Raw genomic sequence first — 22,167 nt, 5'->3', positions numbered from 1 at the left:
TCTGAGATCTCTAGCTTATCTGGATAGATGGGGGAACTGAGAAGGAAAATGATCTGAGGTTGGGGAGGTGTGGATAAACTGAGTTATGAATGTTGAGATGTCAAGTTAGGGATGCCCAAAGATGGCTCTTGTGGCTGAGGGATTCAAAGGAAGAGAGAACTTGGGGACAGGTAGAAATGGAGAGGCTGGTGCACTGGGAAGCAACCAAGGATGAGAAAATATAGGCGGTTTAAGGATCACAGGAAAGGTGAGAAACAGAGGCCCAGGGTGTTGACCACCCTAGCCCAGGAAGGGACTTTGAAGGGGAGTATAGGCCAAAAAGCAAGGCATGTGTGAACAGAGTTGGTTTTCTTTAAGAATTCAAGATCTATGAACACAGTTGACCTTTGAACAACACAGGTGTGAAGTGCTAGGGTCCATTTATATGTGAATTTTTTTAGATAAATACAGTATAGTACTGTAAAAATACTTTCTCTTATGATTTTCTTAATAATATTTTCCCCTAGATTACTTGATAGTGAGAATACAGCATATAATATACATAATATACAAATTATATGTTAATCAACTATTCATGTTATAGATAAAGGATCAAGAGTAGGCTATCAGTAGTTACATTTTTGGGATTATACGTGGATTTTTTGACTGCACAGGGGGCCAGTGCCCTTAACCCCTACACTATTCAATGATGAACTGTATATTTTTTAGCGTGATACCAAAAAAGACCCCCTACTCAAATGAACTTGAATATACCTAAAATAACTATCATTAGAGTAGGTGACAGTGGCTTGGAGTTCCTTTCCTCCAGAAAACACCTCTGACACCCAAAGACAAGATGGGCATCTATCTATACTCCCCTGTGGCATTCAGCTGCCACCTGCCTCTTCAGCCCGGTAAGCTCCTTGAGGGCGAGGTCCTCACACTTTTCCTGACTGCTCTTTTGGGGCCAGCACAGTGCTAGGTGAATGGCAGAAATCCATGAAATAGTTGTTGCAAGAATGAACGCACAAATGAGTACTAGAGTTTAGAGAAAGAGGTTCAGGGACCTGGGTGTGCCACTGTATCACCAGCCCAGTCTGGACATGATGAGGTTGGACTGGAGGCTAAGGCTCATTACTAAATGAGGCCCCTAGGTGATGATGGCAATTTGTCCATCTATTCTCCAAAAGAGCCCACATGGGATCACAACAACATGAAATCTAAATTACACACACCATAGAGAAAGAAGAATGACCAGAGGGAAAGGCCAACAGAGACAACATCTAGAAAGTGGACTCCTAAGTGGTCTTTTTTTCTATATACTTTCTGTATTTTATCATTTTTCCACACTTAAGAATCTCTAATTCTTTTGCCTAACTCATCCTGTGCTCCTGAAGGTGCTTTCCAACCTGCCATTTTGGCTCTGACATGGAGTGGCCTACCAGGAGGAGGATGGGTAAGGTCCTGCACAAATGAACAAGGCTGGTAACCCTGGACTATTCGCCTCCCCTCAATGGTCTCCTATGCATTGGTGAGCAAACACGGTACTGGGCTCGCAGTAACCACCCCAACGTGGCCCTGTGAGGTCCAGCCCACTTGCAAAGCTGGGCTCCTCTGCATCGACTGGGGAATCCTCCCTGCCTGCCCCACTGAAGGGTCTTTCATACCTTCAGAGAAGGAAAACAAGACGGAGTGTAGACAAGAGGAGGAAGGATAAGCGGGAGAGCTGGGGACAAAGCGCTTGAGTCCCTAAGGTAGAAGAACTGTGTACCCATCTGGGACACCTCAGTAATCTAACTCCCTGGTGTGTGCCCCTGGAAGAGGTACAGGGGTGGCAGCCCCTACGGGAGCTCTGGGTAAAGTGCCTGCCACCACAAGATAATAAACAGCAGTAATTAGGCTTTCTGGAAAACTGAATAATACTGTTATTAAAACTTTTATTATCTGTATGTTTTATGTGAATTTAATTGCCTCCAGTGGCTATATTTTGGGAGCAATGAGGATGATAGAAATAATAAGAATGAATTAAACCACAAGCAGATCCAGTGTCTGGGGAAGACAAAGAGGCTGCTTACACTAATGGCATCTGATAGCATCGACCCTGCCATTCTGCTCTGGTCTACGAGGCAGCCCCCAGACTCCGAGGTCCCTGGCAGCTGCCACAGCCTGTCCTGATATTTGCCCCTCAAATAGAACCACACTTTGGGAGAGTTGGTTTCCAGCAGAATGAGGGTAATTCTTCCCTTCCTCTCTGCACTGAAATGAAAATCACTACCTCTGCATTAAAGTAACCTAGATTCTTTCACCCTGGAGTTCATCTGGATTGGTTATTTCTGTGGCTTAGAGAATGTTAATAAATGGACAATTCTTTTATACTATGCTTTTAAGTAAGGCTGATGGTAAATACTATATTGTATGTTTGAAATTAAAGAAAAAAAAAGGTCTTTAGAGACCATTCCAGACATTTGACAATAAACAATCCTAACTCTCATAGCTTAAGCTGAGGAAGTCATAAATTATTGACATGTCAAGCATGGCCCTCTGAAGCTTCTTTTCCAGCTCTGATCATGAACCCAAGTATCTATCCCGTGTTTAAGCTCCATTCAGTCGGCAAGCCCTTGAGAGACATTTTCAATTCCAGGCCGTGAAGGTGGACGGTGCTGATGTCAGGGTTTTATCTGCACAGAGCAAACCCCCTCCTCCCGTGATATTTCAATGGGTTTTTGAAACACTCTACAATAGCTTCAATAACCTCACTGGCAATTTGCTGAGTGGATCATCAGCGAAGGCTTGAACCTCTCCCAAAGCTCCCTCACTGATTATCTTAATGTAGGGCGGTGGCAGCAGCTGCAAAGAATCACCACTGAGCCAAGGGGCCTTGCATCAGGAAGGCTGTGCATGTAGGCTCTTTGAGGGCATTTTCCTAGCGTTTCTGCCTAGAACTGTCACCCAAGAACTTAAAGCACTACACACACACACACACACACACACAAAGACACTCACTGCATTTTCACTAACTTCCTAGGAGGGAGGCAGAAAAGAATTTCTTTGACCCCATCTTTACATTGCTGTCTGTGAGCTAAATTTTTCCTTAGACGTGTGTCCTTCATCCTCTCTTCAAGGTATGGGGTCCCTAGGAGAACAACTGGCTCCTATTTTCTTGGCCCCACAATGCAGTATTTCAAGTGGAGTCCTGGACTTACAGATGCCACTTAAAACATCCTGAAAGTTTTGTTTTTCAAATAAAATTTGCCATGAAAAGCTTATCCTTAGGGCCTTCATCACATGCACACATGACTCGTGCGTACGGTTTCGTTTCTGGCTCACTGATTTCCATTAATAAAAGAACCCAGTAAAGAAATATCCTTTAGCTCTGCCACAAATACCCACTTCCAACAGATTTCTTGTTTCATCTGAAACGCTAAAAATAAAAAGTGACAAATGTCAAAGACATCGAAAGGTCATCTATTTTGTCTCTGCTCATTTTAAAGGACAGTTAGTTGCTTTAGAAGATTCTTACACTCTGCCCCAGCCTTCCCACCATCTCCTTTTTGGGACAGGAAGTTAACGCCCCCCCCCGCCCCCCAAGGGGCTCCTGTCTCACAGAGGCTTGTGACTCCAATAAATGGGATGCTTCCCTCATGAGGCTGGGCCACATGAGCCTGATTATTAAACAGGAAAAAAATTCTTGGTGCAGGGAGAGAGGGGAGAAGGTGGGAAGGACACTCAGTGACAGGGAGCCAGATGCTTCCTTTATAACCAAGCAGCGGTGTAGGCGGGCCCCCGCGTGCCGCCACCTGCGCGAGCGCATCTGTCCCGGGATCCTCCAACCCACCGGGCGTCCGAAGGGGGGGATGCGGGATGCGGTTGCGTGGTCCCCCCAGGGCCCGGCTGCTCTCCGGGAACACGCTACCTGAGGGCTCTCACGTGTCCCTGAGTTCTCTCAGCTGCCGCAGCGCCCTGCTCTGTTTCCCCCCTTCCCCAGCCCCTATTCGGAAGCCCTGGCCGAGCCCAGCGCGTGAGCGGCGCCAAGAGGACCCCGCCGCCCAGCCCCGGGTGCGCCCGCCAGGTGCGCCCGCCAGGTGCGCCCGCCAGGTGCGCCCCGCCCCGCCCCGCCGCGGCCCCGCTCTTACCCGCTGCCCGGTGCGGCGACCGCGCCTCGGCCCGCCGGGGCTCCCGCCCGGGCTCCCGCCGGGGCTCCGCGCCCTGGGCCGGCTCGCCGGGGCCCGCGTCCGGGGGCGGCAGGGGGCGGCCCTGCAGCAGCGGCTTCCTGGGCAGCGGCGGCTTGGCGCTGAGCGGCTCCGACGGCCGCGCCCGCCCCTTCCCGGGCTCGTGCGGGGGCCGGGCCCCTCGGGGGGAGGGGGCCTTGGCCTGGCCTCTCTCGTCCCTGGGGGGCAGAGCCAGCCCCCCCTTTTCTCCCCGGGCTTCCGCGCTGTATCTCTTGCCCGCGCGGCCGTCGGCGGAGGCCGCCTCCCTGTGCTTCAAGGACAGGGAGGTGGAGCGCAGCTTGACCGGGAAGGGGCCCCGGTCCTCCCCCGCGGGCGGCTCGCGGCCGGCCGGGCACGGCTCTCCCGCGGCGGGGGCCGCCGGGGGCGCCCGCAGGTCGTCGAGCGCCGCCTCGCTCTTCCAGGCCAGGCCGCTCCGGAGCAGCGGCAGGCGGCCGGCCGGGGGCCCCGCGGGGCCGGCGCGCTCCAGCAGGCGGCCGCTGCCCGAGCGGGGCCACGCGCGGCCCGACGACACGGAGAACCTGACGGCCCGCAGCTCGCCGCCGCCCCGCGCCCGCCTCTCGGGGCCCCCCTGCGGCGCGGCCGCGGCTTCGGGCCCAGGGTGCTCGGGCCCAGGGTGCTCGGCGTCCAGGGCCCCGGCAGGGCGCTCCTCCTCCGCGGGGGGCTCGCCGGGGCTCGCGCTCGCCGCCGCCGCCGCCGGGGCCGCCGGGGCCGCCGGGGCCTTGTGCTTCAAGCAGCTCTTGGGGGCCGGGGGGCTCGGGGCGCTCGGGGCCTCGGGACATCCCTTCCCTGCTCCCTCGGGCCCCGGCGCTTCCAGCGTCAGCTCCAGCTCCAGCTCCACCTGGACACTTTGGTCGGGCGCGTCTGGACCAGGGGCACCGTCCGAGGTGGTGGCGGGCGCAGTCTCGGCAGGGGCCGCGTCCCCCTCGGGGATGGAGGGAGATAACCGAATCTCCACATCTCCAGAAGCGCAAGCCACCTCATCCGCTGCTTCCCTGGCCGGGGGACACGTGCTTTCCAGGGACACCTCCTCCCCCTGGTTTTCGCTCTTGGGATTGTGGTGCGGGGAGCCTTCGGGCAGAGATGTGGACTCCGGGCAGGGGGCTGCGACGGCCTCGGGCTCGGGGACCTCAGGGGTGGCCGGGCGGCTTGCGGGGTTATCCCCAAGGAAGCTCTCCTCCTCCTCCTCGGCGCTGGCACTGAGTGCTGGGCAGTGCTGCAGGCGGGCCCGCCGAGCCCGAGGCCCTCCAGGCTGCAGCACGGTGACCGGCCCCCGGGGCTCTGGGCTTCTGTCCGCTACCGTGTCCTGCTGTGCAGAATTGGGACTCTCTTCTGTGTTGACTCTGGGTAATGACTTCTCATCATACTCCTCCTCCTCTGGGGTACACGTCAGATCACTAAGGGATTCAGACTGTGCTCGCTTGGAGAAACAGAGAGGACAAAAGACAGCATCATTATGTCCGATATCAGGAAGCCCACGACCTTTCCATTTTGCACAAGGCTTAATATGGTCTAAAGGAAGCAGTGTGCCTCTAAGGCTGGCACCTAGGCAGACATTCACACATTGTGTCTCTTCTTAATCCTTCCCTTACCAGTCTTAGGAGTTCAGCTTTCAGCAGAATAGTGGCAGCTATGCCCTTATAGTAAATAGTATGCTTAAGGCTCTAGTGGCCGAGCCACAAACCGGTGGACACTGCTCTAAAGACTGAATGAAGCAAAGGGGATCAAATTGGCTGGATGTCTGCTGTGCTTTGCACTCCACACCTATTATTTCATTTACTCTTGATTCATCCCAATAAGCAAAAAGATTATTTCCTTTTTTGCACTTGGAAAACTGGGAGCTCAGAGAGGTCCACACCTTGGTCAAGACTAAGCTTATTAGCTTAGCTGCAGGGCTGGTGCTCTTCTCTATGACCCTGTGCTGCCTGGGAGCTATGTCCCATCTCCTTGCTCTCATCTCCAGAGACGGGCCTCATGAGGAAGGGAGAATGGTTTGCCTGAAGGGTGATTCATATCACATCAAACAGTCCAGAGCAAACCACAACTTGTAAGAGAAAAATTCCAGACCATAGCTGAAGGAAAAAATCCAAACTTCTCAGCTAAATCAAAGATCTTATATTCTCTGGTCTTAAAATTCTCTCACTCCCTGCTCAGGTCAAGCCGAGAGCCCACTACTGAATATGCCACATTCTGGGCCGAATGACTGGCCAGCTCCTCCTTCCCCACACCCCCAGCATGTACTACTACCAGCATCCCCCCAAGAATGGTCTCAGACTCCAATCCTATAGGAAGTCTTGCCTATTCCCTGAAGCTTATGGTGCTCCTCTTCTCCTGAAGCCCTACTGGCTTGACAATCAAACACTGCCCCGTATTTTTCTTCTGAAGTCTCTGGAATTTAAATTTAGTCCAGCTTCCTCCTTGCCATACCCAAAATCAGCTGCTTGCTCAGGAAGGAGATCAAGGTAGTCATAAATTATTCAAAAGCACTATGAGAAAATGACCAAAAGCTTGAGGGTGTTGAGGTCAATCTTTTTGAAAAGTTCAGGACATCAGAAAACACTTCTATCTTCATGAAAGAAAAAAAAAAAGTTCAGGACATTAGACGCCCCCCCCCCTCCCTTTCTTTATGTTAAGAAACGTGCAGGAGTGTTTGTGTTTTGTTTGTTTGTTTGCTGGCATTATTTTAACATTTTCCAGCTGGCATCTGCTTGCTAACAGCACACGGGGTAACTGGGATGTTTGTGACAATACCTAAGCTAACTCTTGCCGAGATGCACAATCCTATTCCCCTTGATTTGAAAAGATGAAGATATGCAAAGAAATCTATAGAAGAATTTTCAAAAGCTGCAGATTTAAAAGGTGTTACCTGTCTTTTGTGACTACAGGAAATCACTGATGTTGAAACCTGTTTAGGATGTGGGTCACGTTTTAAAACTATCACAACCCTCACTAGATGAGCATAAAGCTAAGAAGCAGGCCTGGCTGGACACATCCCACCTTGAGCCACTCACAGCTACAAGGAGGTAAGAGTGAAGGGCCGGGCAGGACGAAGGCAGCATGGAGCAAAGACTTGGACACCGAGCAGAGCCTCTGCAAGGAACAAAGCAGCTTCTGATTCAGGAAGGTTCCATATACCCACTCAATCTCCACCGCCGCTTCCCCTCACCTCCTTCTCTGGGCCCTCACAACCCTCTGGAGGAAGAGGGAGCAGAGGACCCACTGCTCAGCTTGCACCAAGATGGAGACTGTCATGGGTGCCTGCACATCTGCCTCCTCCTACTGGAAGGAAGGAAGAGTCTTGGGGCAGCATCTGTGTCATCTCTGGGCAGAGGACACTGCCCGTAAGTAGTGTCAGACTCTGAGACCAGAGTTGGCAGCTCTGTCAGCCACAACTCCAGGCTACTCATATAATCATGCTGCTCCTACTCCCCTGCTCCTGGCACTGTCTGGGTTGGGATGAGGACCAGCCAGGGTGGTGACGCTGGTGTAAATAGTCGTGGGTGTTCTGCTTCCAGCGCGTCAGAGCCGCACTACAGGGCATGGTTCTGAGCAGCAGCATAAAATACTGAGATAACAGCCAGCATTTGTCTTGTGTGTGTTGGTCTTTCCTGACCTCTGTGCTGGCAGGGCAGAAGAATCTGGACAAATGTACTCTTGGTTGTGTTTTTCTAACTTGTATTAAATATCACAGTCTTAAAAGCCAAGGTTGGTTTGTTTGTGAATTGTGCCAAGATAGAGTTTTTAAGGTAAGAAAAGCCCGCCCCCAAACCTTTTTTCCCTCCAGAGCTCCAGAAGATTCTGAGCCTAGATGGTGTGGAGTAGAGGGTTTACCCCACCGACGACAGAGCTGGAGAATGCCTGGCCGGACTGGACAGCTGTTCTGCCCAGACAGAGGACAGAATGTGGACAGTAGCAGGGAGACTAAACTGGAGACTCAGAGAGAGATGCCGGGGGGAGGTGGGCCGTGAATCTCTCCTGAAGTCCCAAGGTATAAGAGGGGGCAGTGTGGCCACTCCTCCTCACCCTCAGAGCAGAATGGGAACATATGCAAGCACCCTGATCCCCCAAGAGGGGCCAGAGTCCCAGGAAAGTCCTCATAGTGGGGAGGAGGGACCTTGTGACCAAGGGCAAAGGGTGCTCCTGACAAAGGGAGACCAGAGGCCTCCACCTCAGAACCCAAGAATGACACTTGTGACCACTAGCCAACACTGCTGCCCAGTCAAAAACTGAAGGTATCCATGCCTGCTCCCTACCAAGAAGGGGAAGCAAAGAAGAAGGGAGGATAGATAAATGAGAGTTTAAATCAAGACATGTTTTCCCAGATGGCCTAAATCAGAATTTCTGTTATTCTAAAAAATGGGGATCAAGAGCTAAACCAAGTTAAGATGTCAAGAAAGAATGAGAGGAGCAGCTTTGTCCAGTGGACAGCGAATGGGGATGCCCCATTTCCACGTGGAGTACGACCTGGGCTTCCCTCTGCCACAAAGCCTGGCCAGGCTGTGGCTAGTTATGTGTGCTCTTGCCGAGGCAAAAGACATCTCCACGGGAATAAAGCTCAGCTAACAAAAGGACACATTAGCCTGAGGGTAATCACAGCTCACTACTTTCTCCAGTGTTAGTCCCTTCTAAAGTCAACCCTGCTGCCAAGAGTTTAAAAAGCACCTTGCCCAAAGGAAAACCCACTACTTCCAGGGAGTCCCTGGAATCCTGAGAGGCCCCAGCCCACTGATCCTAGCTGAGTACCTAGCTTGTCCTGGGCACTTCATTGGTACCCCACAATCTTGTCTCCAGGAAAGGAGGAAGAGAATGTTGGGCTGTGAGCATCTCTCTCTCAGCACTGTCATTTTCTGTGGCCATGCTGGCCCCACATCCTGCTCTCAGCTCCTCCAGGGCTGAGACACTGTGGGCACCACCAGGCAGCAGAGAAGGCAACAATCTTATGTGGACCTCTAACCCACTGGTACTATAAGGCCAAAGCACTGCATGAATGAGTTCTTGATTCCTAGCACCATGAGCTGACAACTACGCAGGCAGCATGACCAAAGTGGGGGGTGGCTGGTCCTCACAGGGGCACAATCCCCATACCACTAAAAGAGTCCTCACCCAAGGCAGGAGTCCACGCTAGTGCATCAGCTTCTCTGTCACCGGCTCATTCCCTCATTCATCCATCCATCCAACCAATGCACACTGAATGCCAGCTTTGTAGCTAGCATGCCCTATGGGCTGGGACGAGGTCTCAAAAAGACTGGCTATAAGAAGTGAGCTCACACGTTCACAGAGGTCACTTCTGTGCATGGCCAGTGCTATGAAGGAAGTGAACATGCTGGTGGGAAGGTAGGGATGCTTTCCATAGGCTGGTCAGGTGAGCCTCTCTGCGGGAGAGGACCTCGGAGCCAAGACCCAAAGACTGAGAAGGAGCAAGCCAGGAGAAGAGTGTCTCAAGCAGTGGATACAGCAGGCATCAAAGTGCTGAGAGAGAGAGAGAGAGAGAATAGGAGGCAGTCTGAGAGGCAGGTAGGGCCTGGTTGTTCCAGGCCGGGAGTACAGGCCTTATGCGGAGCGCCGTGGGCAAGGCAAGGCACCCACAGCACGTAGCAGCTTTGTAGGATTTGCTGCCCTGAACACGTGGCATATTTATGTGGGGAAGAGACATATCTGACCTATATTGAAAAGGAAGAGCAACTCCAGCTCCTGCGGATGCCCCACCGGCTGTGGGGGTTTCTCGGAAGGGGCACATGACCCTGAGAGGAGAGAGGCAGGGGTGGCGGGAGCGGGGGTGCCGCAGGGCCTGCCTGTCCTGCCTCTGCGTGGAGGACGAAGCCCAATTACCGAAGACAGCCGCCTCATCTTGCTGGACCGTTGGTTGCGGGGCTTAACCAGGAGCTTGTGCTTAGCTGCAGAGTTGTCCAGGCAGGAGGAGAATTCTGGAGGGTAATCGAAATCAGCCACGGGTGCCAAGCTGCTGTCCGAGGTGCGGGGGGAGACACTGGCGTCGCTGGCCTGCCTGGAGAGGAGCTGGTCTGGAGACTGTGGCCGGGACGAGGGAACTACAGAGACCTTCAAGGGACAAGGAGCAAGCACACCCAGCATTAACTTCTCGGTTGGGAGTGGGTCCAGCCAACATATCAACCCCCTCTTTTTAGTGAGCTCAGTCTTCCCACGCCGCCTCTGGGCTTTAGGCAGAGGGACAGATGTAAAATCTGACTCTCAACAGGAAGGACTCTGGGGTACTTCCTTAGGAAGGTAAATGGCTGGGAGTTTTAAATGTTGGCCTAACCCCTAAAAACTTCTCATTTCCAAGGCTAAGCAGAGGACCTGTGTCCCCGGCATCCTTGGTGAGATAACTCTGCCTTCACCCTCCCTGGGTACACGCGCTTCAGACAAGAGCTTCTTTCTCTGATGAAATGGACCAATCTGATCTCTGCAAAAGCAGGCTTGGTCCTGCCTCTGGAAACTGAGAGGGTGGCCCAGAGGTGTGATTCTACAGGCTGCAGCATAGGATGTGCCAAGCCCACCACCCAGCATCCCATCGCTGCAACTGCATTGTTCATTCTAGAAGGTTTCTGTCTTCATGTGTCCTCTTGGAGAAATCTGGCTTCAAGTTACCATCTGGAGTTAAAAATATTTTCCTACCTCATACCTCAGCAGGGAGGCACTGGTAGTTAGTCAAGGGCAAAAATGTTGTCGGGAGGAGGGGGATTTTGGTAGTCACGTGGAAGAATGACAGTTGCCTGCCCACTGAACTTGGCAAACTCCTTCACTGAGTGAAGTCTAAGTGGGTTCTATTGTAAAGATATTTATCAGCATGAATTGGTGGAAGGGGATCCTCATGCACACCCATGAGCAAATGTAGCCCCAATGAGGAGTGAGGAACAGAAAGAGAATCTGGCAGGTGCTGGGCTTTAGTCACAAGCCTGGCATCCACTTCTAGTATGGTGCTCAGTATTTGTGTCAAGTTTACATTTTTTTTCCCCAAATGTTTTTTGTTTTCCAAATTTTGTATGTCTACACACAACAAAATTTACCACTGCAACCACTTTTAACCACGCAGTTCAGTGGCACTGAGTACACTCATGTTGTCGGGCAACCATCCACAGAATTTTTTCTCTTGTAAAATTGAAATTCTGTACCCACTAAACAACAACTTCCCATTCCCTCCCCACCCCAGCCCCGGCAGCCATCATTCTACTTCCTATCATCATCATTCTACTTCCATCATTCTACTTCCTATCATCATTCTACTTCCTATCTCTACAAATTTGACTACTCTGGGTACCTCACATTTAATTTAAATTAAATACACTATTTGCCTTTTGTTGTTGTTGTTTGGCTTATTTCACTTAACATCAAGTTCACCCATGTTGTAGCATGTATCAGACTTTCCTACCTTTGTGAAGGCCAAACTATATTCCATTGAATGTAGATACCACATTTTGTTTAGCCATTTATCCATCAATGGAAACTTGAGTTGCTTCCACATTTTAGCTACTATGAATGCTGCTGCTGTGAACATGTGTGTACAAATCCTCTTCAAGAATTGGCCTTCAGTTCTTTCAGAGATACACACAGAGGTGGAATTGCTGGATCATACAGTAGGAATTGCTAGATCACAGAGTAGTTCCATTTTTAACTTTTTGAGGACCCGTCATACTGTTTCCCATACTTTGCATTCCCACCAACACTGCACAGGGGCTCCGATTTTTCCTCATCCTTGTTGACACTTGTTATTTTCTTTCTTTGATAGTAGCCATCTTATTGGGTGCAAGGGGCCATCAAGCTTACATTTTAACCTAAGACCATAATTTTATGCACCTCATAATGATTTAATAAGCCCCCGTGAAAATGGCCTCCTCAGGAAGGGGCAGAGAGCGACGTGGGCAGCAGGCAGACTCCCAGGGGCCTGGGTATATCTTGCCCAGTTTCTTTTCCACAACCCTGGAGGCCCACGCCATGCAGGTTCCAATAGCCTCTGCTAAACTAGGGGTAGCAGAAGGAAGTCACTGTTAGAGAGACAAGCTGATGCAGGGACTGCCCCTGCCAGGGAACTTCCTCGGAGAAATGTATTTTCCCTGTTAGCAGAAAGGTCCCTTACGTTTTCTCCTGCAAGTATTAAGTTTATTCCTGCCAACTAGGAGAAGACCATTACTACAATGAGGGGAAAAGGGTTATAAGTGGACATGGTCCATTTTAGTTCTCTTGTTTCAGCTACTTGGGTTCTTATGGGAATAAAGCAAGAAAAAAACAATAAACCACAGGACAGGACTCGCGGCTTCCTCTGTGCCTGTGGTTCTGGCTTCCATGGTTGTAGCTGATGACTCAGGAAGTTACCTAAGACTGCACAGGTGACATGTCTCCCAGGCGTCCTCTAAGGGTCACCACCAGAATGGGTGCGTTCTAGAGGAACAACGCGTGAACACTTCATAAAACGTTGGGTTTTGATTTTCTGCCTGTGGGGACTTAAGAGAACAGGCAAGATGAGCTGCTTTTGCAAATGCAATTACTCCCAGGTGAGAATGACTATGTCTTCTGTGTGGACATGGGCTTCGCTCACCCACCACCCCCTCCATAAACCCAAAGGACAAGCCTTCTCTGCCTCCTCTCTACTCAGCTCGCCCTGCGCTTGCACTGCCTGAGCGCACCCAGCGGATGGTCCTGGGCTCAGGCCCACTCCAGCCCCTGAGGGCATGAGGCCGGGCAAGGAGCTTAACTTCTCAGAAACTCTGACCACAATGACCTCTGTCCCTGCAAAACCCCTGTGCTGGCTGTCATGGCTGGTCTTCTGCTAAGGCGTTGAATGCTTACTTCTCAAGTCTTCGCGGTCATTCTGAGGGTTCTTCGGGCTTGAAAAACCAACACCTTGACGGCTGAGGAGAACTGCAAGTCCTGGGTTTGATCAGTGAGGTAATTACGTGAGGTAGGGTGGAGCAGGAAAGCTGACCTGTGTTTTTATCTGTGGGTTGAAAGAATTGCCCCTTGTACTGCTTGCTCCCACTCACCCGGCTTGTCTTGAAATCTGTGCTTCTGGATGATTCTGGAAGTGAATGATTTTAAAAAGTCTAACGCGGGCCCTTCGTTGGAGGAATGTGACGTTGGAGGAATGGGAAATTGGTCTGAAGTTCGCAGGCTTTTTCAGGAGTGACCCTGGGTGACAGCTGCCTTAAGGTGTTTGTCCTCAAAGAGAGGGGCTCAGCCATCAAGGGGTGGGCTGAGGCTGCTGCAGGGGGAACAGCCTGCAGAAAGGAAGCAGGGCCAGTGGGGCCTTTGTGGGAAGGAGGAGCCTGCTGGCTTTGCACTCCAGCTGGCCTTTCCTGCTGAGGGAAGAGGAGGTACTGACCTACCTGACCTCACATAATCCTCTCCAAAACCTTCCGGGGACAGATTCCTACAGGTTATAGAACCTGCTGCCTGCCTGGCTGCACAGCCGCGCGCGTGTGTGTGTGTGTGTGTGTGTGTGTGTGTGTGTGCGCGTGCGCGCGCTTGCTTCTGCCAGAGCCCATGTTGTCTCTCTCCTTATGTTATCTTCCCTCATCACCCAGGACAGAGACGACTTGCCAACTTGCCACCCTCTACCCAGTGTTTCCTACTTAATGGCAGGACACTTCACAGATGGCTAGTTTGATAACATATTACCTTAAAAATCACCAAATAGAGTTTCATTAGTTATTACTTCATGTGGTAATGAGATTTTAAAAATAATTCCATGCACTTCCTGAAAGACTCATTCCATCAGGAAATATCATCTTGGTAATGTCATGAGATACTTGTTACTGGAAACCTTTTATCACAATAATCTTAAGTTTCTTGGGCACATTGGACAGGTTGAGAGGGGGAAACAATGCACCCTTTAAAATGTTTTTATATAACCCACAATATTTGACATAATGATACCTTAAATCCCAAAAGGATGGGATTGTGGGCTGTTTCAGTTTTTTCACTGTGCCCAAGAAACTTTCAGGGCATAAAATATGATCACTGTGTCTTTTAAACCATGATAATAAACATTATATTTATTTTTTAAGTCTTAAAGGCTCCAATTTTAGTTTCTTATGAAACTAGTAGCTTGTTCATACTACCAATTAATAAAATCTGAGAACCTTGTTTTTTTCAGTAACATAATCACCATAGGAGGGATGCTGAGAAGAGGAGGCCAGCCCTGCCCAGTGTGAGTGGCTCCCACGCAGCTAACTATGGAATCTGTGCATTGTAGGGCTTTGCAGGTTTGGATTTGGGCTCATGCCTCAATGAATGGAATTAGAAACTACCTGTTCTTCTGTACTGTGCCAGCTAAAGGCAGAGAACCATGGTGCTGTGAGAGCCAGAGAACTATGGGATGGTGTGAGGGCAAGTCAGTTAACTGGCTCGTGAGAGTCATCTCCCCAACACATGGCCCTGAAGCATACAAAGTCCCATCTGGTCCTGAGGCTGGGGATGCTGAAGCTGCTCCTTTCAGAGTACAAGATGGGTCTGTCATGTGACACCACAGGCAGCCATAGCCTGTCAACCTTCACCTCCAGTATTTAAGATGTTAAGGGGTATGGGGTAGGCTTGAAATCCAGGAAATGGGCCAAATAATCCTTGTCTTCTCTTTGCTTCAACATGGGAGAGTGGGTGTGGGTAGTTCAGTCTTCAGACCCTGCTCATGGAACAAGCAGAGACAGGTTCACCTTAGAGCAGAATTCTGGAGAGAACAATTCTCTAGCCAGCTCTGAGCAAACCCCCTACCCTAGGGCTTACTTACATTCAGCTATACCACAGTCCTTCCTCTGGTATCAGCGATGCTCTGGGAGCTCTCAACTGCACCCAAGCTAGGTAAATATTCTTCTCCCTGCCTTTGCAAGGGGGCTTCTGGATGTCCAAGTTGAAGTGACTATTGCATGTATTACAGAGCAGTTCAGAATCTCCAAGACGGCGGTTCACAGTGAATCCCCAAGATTCACAGTGCATAGCACCCCGGCCAGGGCACAAGCCATAGCTCCAAGAACACACAAGGGCAAGAAGTGGGTATAAAACATGGACTCTGGCATTTATTTTTCAAGTATCAGCATAACACATATAACTCCAATTCTATCCACCCCCCAGTAAGGTGTGTCTAAAGGGAAAAAAATGGTCATTTACATACAAGAACAGTGAATGAGCTTAAAATGGTGGCACCACGAGCCGGGGCTTATACAAGACTCAATTCCTCCTCCTGTTTTTCTAGTGGGGAAGAGTGTTATCCAGGATCAGCTCCCTTGCCCTGCTGAAGTCATAAGTACCCTTCCTGCTTGTCAAACTTCCCCTATTGCCCTGTTTACCAGCACCACACCTCGCATTCTAGCCCTAGATCAGCAAGTTCTCAGGGCCCTCGACTCAGATCTGAGAGTCCAGATTAAGTCCACTCCCTCCTCCTCCAGCCAAATGTCATGACAACAGAAAACAGACATCAAGGTGTTTCCCTTTTTTTTAGATGGGAAGCCCGGTCTGGTCACCTGCTCAGACCGGAAAAACCAGGTATAGGGTCGATTGTATCAGATCTGTAACCACTTTGAAAAATGTTACCCAAACTGCATCTCCTGACAAGATGGAAATTTCTGCTCAAAGAATGAAAATGAATGCAGCCCAAAGACTGACTGTGAGCTCCACTGACCTGGTCTGGGATACCTCCTGGCCACAGACTGTGGGAATCTTATAGGAACACACACGGGCCACCAGAACCCCCCACTGCCCTCTGAGGTGAGCACGCACAAAGCTGTGAGGTGGTACAGGCTTCACTTGCCTTTATGGTTGTGCCGGGACCGATGTCAGGCAGCAGGGACATCTCTGGGGGACTCCTGGGCAGACCATCATCCTCGGAACTCATGCCAGCATCCTCTCCCCGCTTGGCAGGAAGGCCCCCCGGAGGAGGTGGTGGTCCCATTTTCACATTACACTGTATTTTTAGCTAGATTACAATAAAGAATATTTGCTCTAGTTTTCATTGGCAACTTTTTATCAACACACCTTCCTGCTCCAATTCATTCATTCAGGGGATATTTTTGATGCCCTGGCCTGGTTGTAGTGGGCTGAACTTAAAAAGTTGTCTGTAAGTGATTTGGTGCATCCTGCATGCAGTTATACTTTAAGATATGTCAAAAAAACTAAGCAAAAATAATTTTAAAACTTCTCGACTCATACTTGACATACATACCCATTGTCACTGCCAAGGAAAAGTTTACCTGCAGGGCTTTAATCCGGTCACACACGTTTTCTTGGGAAAATACCCGCACAGGCCGAGTAGGGTCCTGTCCCGACTCAGGAATGAAAATACTGTCGTGTGACAGGGCCCGGCTGCCCAGGGCGCCCCTCGACTCCCTAGGATAAAAGAGGCACTGTGAAACTCTGTGTTCCCCCAACCAGAGGCCTGGGGCCTAATGGCACATCCACAATAAGCCTTTGGCTGCATTTATTTTTTAGTGGCCTTTGACTCCATTTATCTTCACCCTGTCAAATACCACAGTCCACTATTAGGAGCACTGTAGAGACAGGGTTTTCCTAACGATCTGAATTGAAGGTTGTGTGAATTCTTTATACTAATTGGAAAACTAGGGTTTATGAGGTATGAGGTCTAAGACACAAACTATAGAAATGAAGGGCTGGCTGGGGGCCTCCGCTGGCTGGGAGGCTGTGTAGAAGATCGTGGTGGATGTCTGAGGAAGGTGAAATTGTTCCTCGTGGGCAAATAGGCCATTTCTCGGTGGGCTAGAGGTTGTGTCTGCACAGCAGGCTGAAGGCCTGCCTGATGGAGGTGTCCTTGCAAGGTATTACAAAACACACATTCCACAGGCTGGGTTTGAAATGAGAACTGCAAATCTGCAAAGCTATGCCTCTTTTCATTACCTGCTATGATCTGTGCATTCTAGCTTGTGTGCCTAGGCCCTGGAGTATAGATGGTGGGCCTTTCTGTCATCACCATCCTGGCCCCTGCCCCAACCCTGAGCTCAAGACTCCAATTCAGCACTGAACCCATAGGGCATTCATATAATGTCCTAAGAGGATGTGGGAGTTAGCTGTCAGATTTTCCTAGCAGCAGTGGCCGCCTGAACAATAGGTGGAAGGAGGTGATCAAGACCTGATGATGAAGGAAGGAAAGCCCGCCCCCACAGGCTCTGGGCATTTGTGCTCCCCACTCCCCCACCCATAGGCCGCCCCAGGCATCCTGTCCTCCACCAGGCATTAGGAACTTTGAGAAGCGGTCCCGCTCCACAGCAGATCACGTTGTGTTGGTTAAAGATGCTTGCCAACTTCCTTCTAGCCCACAGTGGTGAGTCTGCAAGTGGGGAACCGACGGCTCCCAGAAGGATGTGTCCTCAAGCCAAGTGAAACAACCTGCAGGCCCTCCCTGACAATGGCAGCTTTTGCTACAAAGATCACACGCACACCTGTGTTTCCTCCAGGTGCCCACTGGAAACCATAGCCTCTGCCCCAACACCTCCACTCTGGGTGTAAGCAAGAGTTGAGAGAGCACAAAAAGGCCTCCATAAAGATACACTGGCAAAAACACAAAAGGTCACATGCTCAGGGCCATTCGCTACATTTACAGAAGGAAAAGACTATCAACACCCAAATGGCCTTCAGCAGATTCCCGGCATAAACCACGGAACATCATTTGATAGAGACCCTGCAGCAGACCCAGAGGGTAAGAAGGCTATGTGTACCGGGCAGCGCCAGACCACACTCACTAGAAAGTGAAGCAGAGTGCAGAACAATGTTTACGGTGTGTTAGCTCTACGTGGGGAGTGGGGAACATATGTGAAGTGTGTTGTTTGCTCCTGTTTTAAAACATAAAAATAGAAGGATAAGCAACAAATGAATAAAAATAGTTTCCGTTACGGGAAAGACAAAACGAGATGGGGAGACAAGGTGCCAAGGCACTTACTTATACATTTACAATTTTGTCTTTGAAACTATGTAAATATTATATATAGTTAGAAGACAAAAATCAAACAAAAAGGGAAATAAGATAATCTCTAAAACTAGAAAACAAACAGAAACAAATGAGCCTAATTTTATATCATGTTGTTGGCATAACTGCACAGAGAAAAGAATGATTTCAAGTGACTTTAACTCAACATCCAAGAGACTTTTTTTTTTTTTGAGGGAGAGGTAGAGAGAGAATCTTAAGTAGGCTTCATATCTAGCATGAAGCCCAATAAGGGGCTCCATCTCACAACCTTGAGATCATGACCTAAGCCAAGATCAAGAGCTGGACACTAAGCCACCCAGGTGCACCCCCCACCAAGTGACTTTTGACTCTACATTCACAATAGGATAAATCCCCAAAACAACAACAAAACAAAGATATGAAATTACACTTGGCAGTCTTATTGGTAGCAATACTGACTTTTAAAAAATAGTACAAAATAATATTTATAGGTAACCTCTGTGTGGGAAGCAGAGTAATGAAATTTTTATATTATATGAAGAAGAAAATAAATAATTTTGTGAATATCACTAGGAACCAAGATTCTCAGTATTAGAGAACAGTGAAGTCACATAATCAAAGTAAAAATTTTGTCTTATTACATTTAACTGGAAATATCAGTGAGTTATTTTTCCCTTAAAAAATAAAATGCATTTTCTAGTATATCTAATCTACTGAAGAAGTCTAGAAGCAATGACAGCCAACTAGCAATCATCACCTCTGGCAGCCAGATTGTGGTCTCTAACAGCCATTTCACACTAAAAGGAACCAGGACCATGTGAAGAAATGGCTGATTATAGGTCTAAGACAGGAAATGTACAAAATAAAGCTGGGATTTCTCATTGTACAAGAAAGCAAGCAACGAAGGTTTCAAAGACAAAGGGGTCATGTCTAAAGAATCCAGGAGGTAATTTGAAGTGACTCCCAATAGTGTAAGATGAGACATTGTGAACATAAAAATGAATAAAGACTGCCATGGGCTAAAGCAAATCAAATATATGAAACTTTGTGTTCACAATGATATAGAAAAAAAACAGAGAAGAAAGAAAACCAAAACTCATTGGTCAGTATTGGAAATTAGGGTACTAGCTACATCCCAGATTATTATTCTGAAGGTAGACTAGTAAAAGGAGAAAGAAATGGGCATTATGCTGCTTTTCCTGGACAACTCGCATGTCAGAGAAACCAAGGACTTGACAAAGGAAAGGTCTTTTTCATGTAAGAATTTCAAGTAACACATGCAGAATGAGTAATACAATTAGAAAAACCAGGGATCCCTGGGTGGCGCAGCGGTTTGGCGCCTGCCTTTGGCCCAGGGCGCGATCCTGGAGACCCGGGATCGAATCCCACGTCAGGCTCCCGGTGCGTGGAGCCTGCTTCTCCCTCTGCCTGTGTCTCTGCCTCTCTCTCTCTCTGTGACTATCATAAATAAATAAAAATGTAAAAAAAAAATAAAAGGGCAGACTTCTTTAAAAAAAAAAAAGAAAAGAAAAACCACCATTTTGCAATGAAATAATCAGCAGGTGTTGAAACCATTAGGTGAAGGTTTGTGTATCACTGACAGAGACCCTCTAAACCCACTGCTCAGTTTTAGTGTCATGAGAAGTGGGACAACTAGATAGCATATGTCTCATGAAGTGATGTGACAGTGAGTATCCAGTACCATCTTGAACCTAAATCTAATTAAATATCTAGATCCATGTAACATTTTACAAGAGATTCAGAGACGATAAAAATGAGTTCAATCATAGCAAGAGAAAAGCAAATCCAGAATGTGGGATATTTGACTGAGACAATTACCCTGATTCTCCATCAGATCAATGACAAGAAACAAAGTGGGGTGGGTGGGGAGGGGGAAGGAAAATCATTACAGACTAAGAGACTTAAAAAGTATAACAACACAGACACAATAAATGAGTGTCAGCCTTTTAAACCCACAGGGTCCCATGTGGTTTGCCACCATTAATGTACCTTGGCATCCTTTGCCCGTGGTGATGGATGACAACGTACTGCAGAATCTAGAAGGCACACAGATTCTCAAAGGGGCTAAGGAGTGCTTCTAAGATTTCTGTCCCTTATATAGTCAATTAATTTATAACAAAGAAGCCAAGAATATACAATGAGGAAAGGACAGTCTCTTCAATAAATGGTGCTGGAAAAACTGGATAGCCACGAGCAAAAGAATGACACTGAACCCTATCTTACGCCATAAAAAAAATGGATTAAAAATTTGCACTTAAGGGATCCCTGGGTGGCGCAGCGGTTTAGCGCCTGCCTTTGGCCCAGGGCGCGATCCTGGAGACCTGGGATCGAATCCCACATCGGGCTCCCGGTGCATGGAGCCTGCTTCTCCCTCTGCCTATGTCTCTGCCTCTCTCTCTCTGTGACTATCATAAATAAATAAAATTAAAAAAAAATTTTGCACTTAAGACCCCAAATGGTAAAACTCCTAGAAGATAATATAGGTAGTAAGCAACCTTGACATAGGTCTTGGCAATAAATTTTTGAAAGCAAAGGCGACAAAAGCAAAAATAAAAAATGAGACTATACCAAATTTAAAAGCTTCTGCACAGCAAAGGAAACCATCAACAAAATGAAAAGACAACCTACAGAATGGGAGGAAATATTTGGAAATCATATGTCTGATAAGGGGTTAATATCCAAAATATGTAAAAGATTCATATCAATCAATAGCAAGAAAAAAACCCAATCCGATTTAAAAATGGGCAGAAGAATTAAATAGATATTTTCCCAAAAAAAGACACAAATGGCCAATAGACACATGAAAAGATGCTCAACATCACTATCAGGGAAATGCAAATCTCACACCCATTAGAATGGCTATCATCAAAATGATAAGAGATTAAGCACTGGCAAGGATGTAAAGAAAAGGAAAACTTTCTGCATTGCTGGTGGGAATGTAAGTTGGTGCAGTCACTGTGAACAGCATTGAAGCACCTCAAAAAGTTAAAAATTTGGGCAGCCCAAAAATTTGCCAATTTTTGCCAAATAGGCAAAAATAGGGTTCAGTGGTTTAGTGCCGCCTTCAGCCCAGGGCATGATCCTGGAGTCCTGGGATCCAGTCCCATGTTGGGCTCCCTGCATGGAGCCTGCTTCTCCCTCTGCCTGTGTCTCTGCCTCTCTCTCTCTCCTCTGTGTTTCTCATGAATAAATAAATAAAATCTTTAAAAAAAAAAGTTAAAAATAGAACTACCATAGGATCCAGCAATTCTAATTCTGGGTATTTATCCAAAGGAAATGAAAATAGGGTCTTGAAGAGAGATCTGCATTCCTAGATTCACTGCAGCATTATTCACAATAGCTAAAATACAGAAACAATCCAAGTGTCCATCAAAAAATGAATGGATAAAGAAGATGTAGTATGAATGTGTGTATACATATATGTGTGTGTGTCTATGTGTGTGTATGTTTGTGGGATATTACTTAATCATGAGAAAGGAGGACATCCTCTGGTTTGTGACAACATGGATGAACCCCAAGGTCATTCCACTACGTGAAACAAGACAGAGAAAGACAAATACTGTAGGATCTCACTTATACGTAGAATCTTAGAAAGTAGAACTCCTAGGAACACATAGCATGGTGGTTACGAGGGGCTGCAGGGTAGTGGTTATGGTACAAATTTCCAGTTATATGATGAAGAAGTTAAGGAGATCTATAACACAGTTTATATAGCATAGTAATTATAGTCAATACTATTGTAGTATATACTTGGACATTGTTAAAAGAATAGATCTTAAATATTCTCACCTTAAAAATAAATAACTAGGTGATGTGATATAGGTGTTAGCTCTATGGTGGTAATCATTTTTTAATATATGTCTGTATTAAATCAACATGTTATATGCCTTAAACTTCCACAATGTTATATGTCAATTATCTTTCAATAAAGTTGGTGGGGGGAAAGATTTTGTCCCATCCTCTGTACTGCTCTCTAAAAGCAAGTATTTCCTGGGCTCGTGAGACCAGCATCCTAACCTGATGCTTCCTAACCTAGCATCA

General features: G+C 48.2%; 1 protein-coding gene across 8 annotated transcripts in view; it reads right to left on the bottom strand.

Annotated features, from left to right (window-relative positions):
• CRACDL (CRACD like) overlaps window positions 1–22,167 on the bottom strand; it is a 135,056-nt gene that overhangs the window by 19,460 nt on the left and 93,429 nt on the right. For all 8 annotated transcript variants that reach the window (XM_077915051.1, XM_077915050.1, XM_077915055.1 and 5 more), the window contains exons 4-7: window positions 16,400–16,535; window positions 15,961–16,125; window positions 10,035–10,262; window positions 4,113–5,625 (exon numbers count right to left, since the gene is read on the bottom strand). In XM_077915051.1, the coding sequence (XP_077771177.1) occupies window positions 4,113–5,625; window positions 10,035–10,262; window positions 15,961–16,125; window positions 16,400–16,535 (2,042 nt within the window). The remainder of the gene's footprint in view (window positions 1–4,112; window positions 5,626–10,034; window positions 10,263–15,960; window positions 16,126–16,399; window positions 16,536–22,167) is intronic.

This window comes from Canis aureus, chromosome 11 (genome assembly GCF_053574225.1).
Source record: "Canis aureus isolate CA01 chromosome 11, VMU_Caureus_v.1.0, whole genome shotgun sequence".
Taxonomy (NCBI): domain Eukaryota; kingdom Metazoa; phylum Chordata; class Mammalia; order Carnivora; family Canidae; genus Canis; species Canis aureus.
Note: the sequence above shows the minus strand (reverse complement) of the source record. Positions and strands in the feature narration are given on the sequence as shown.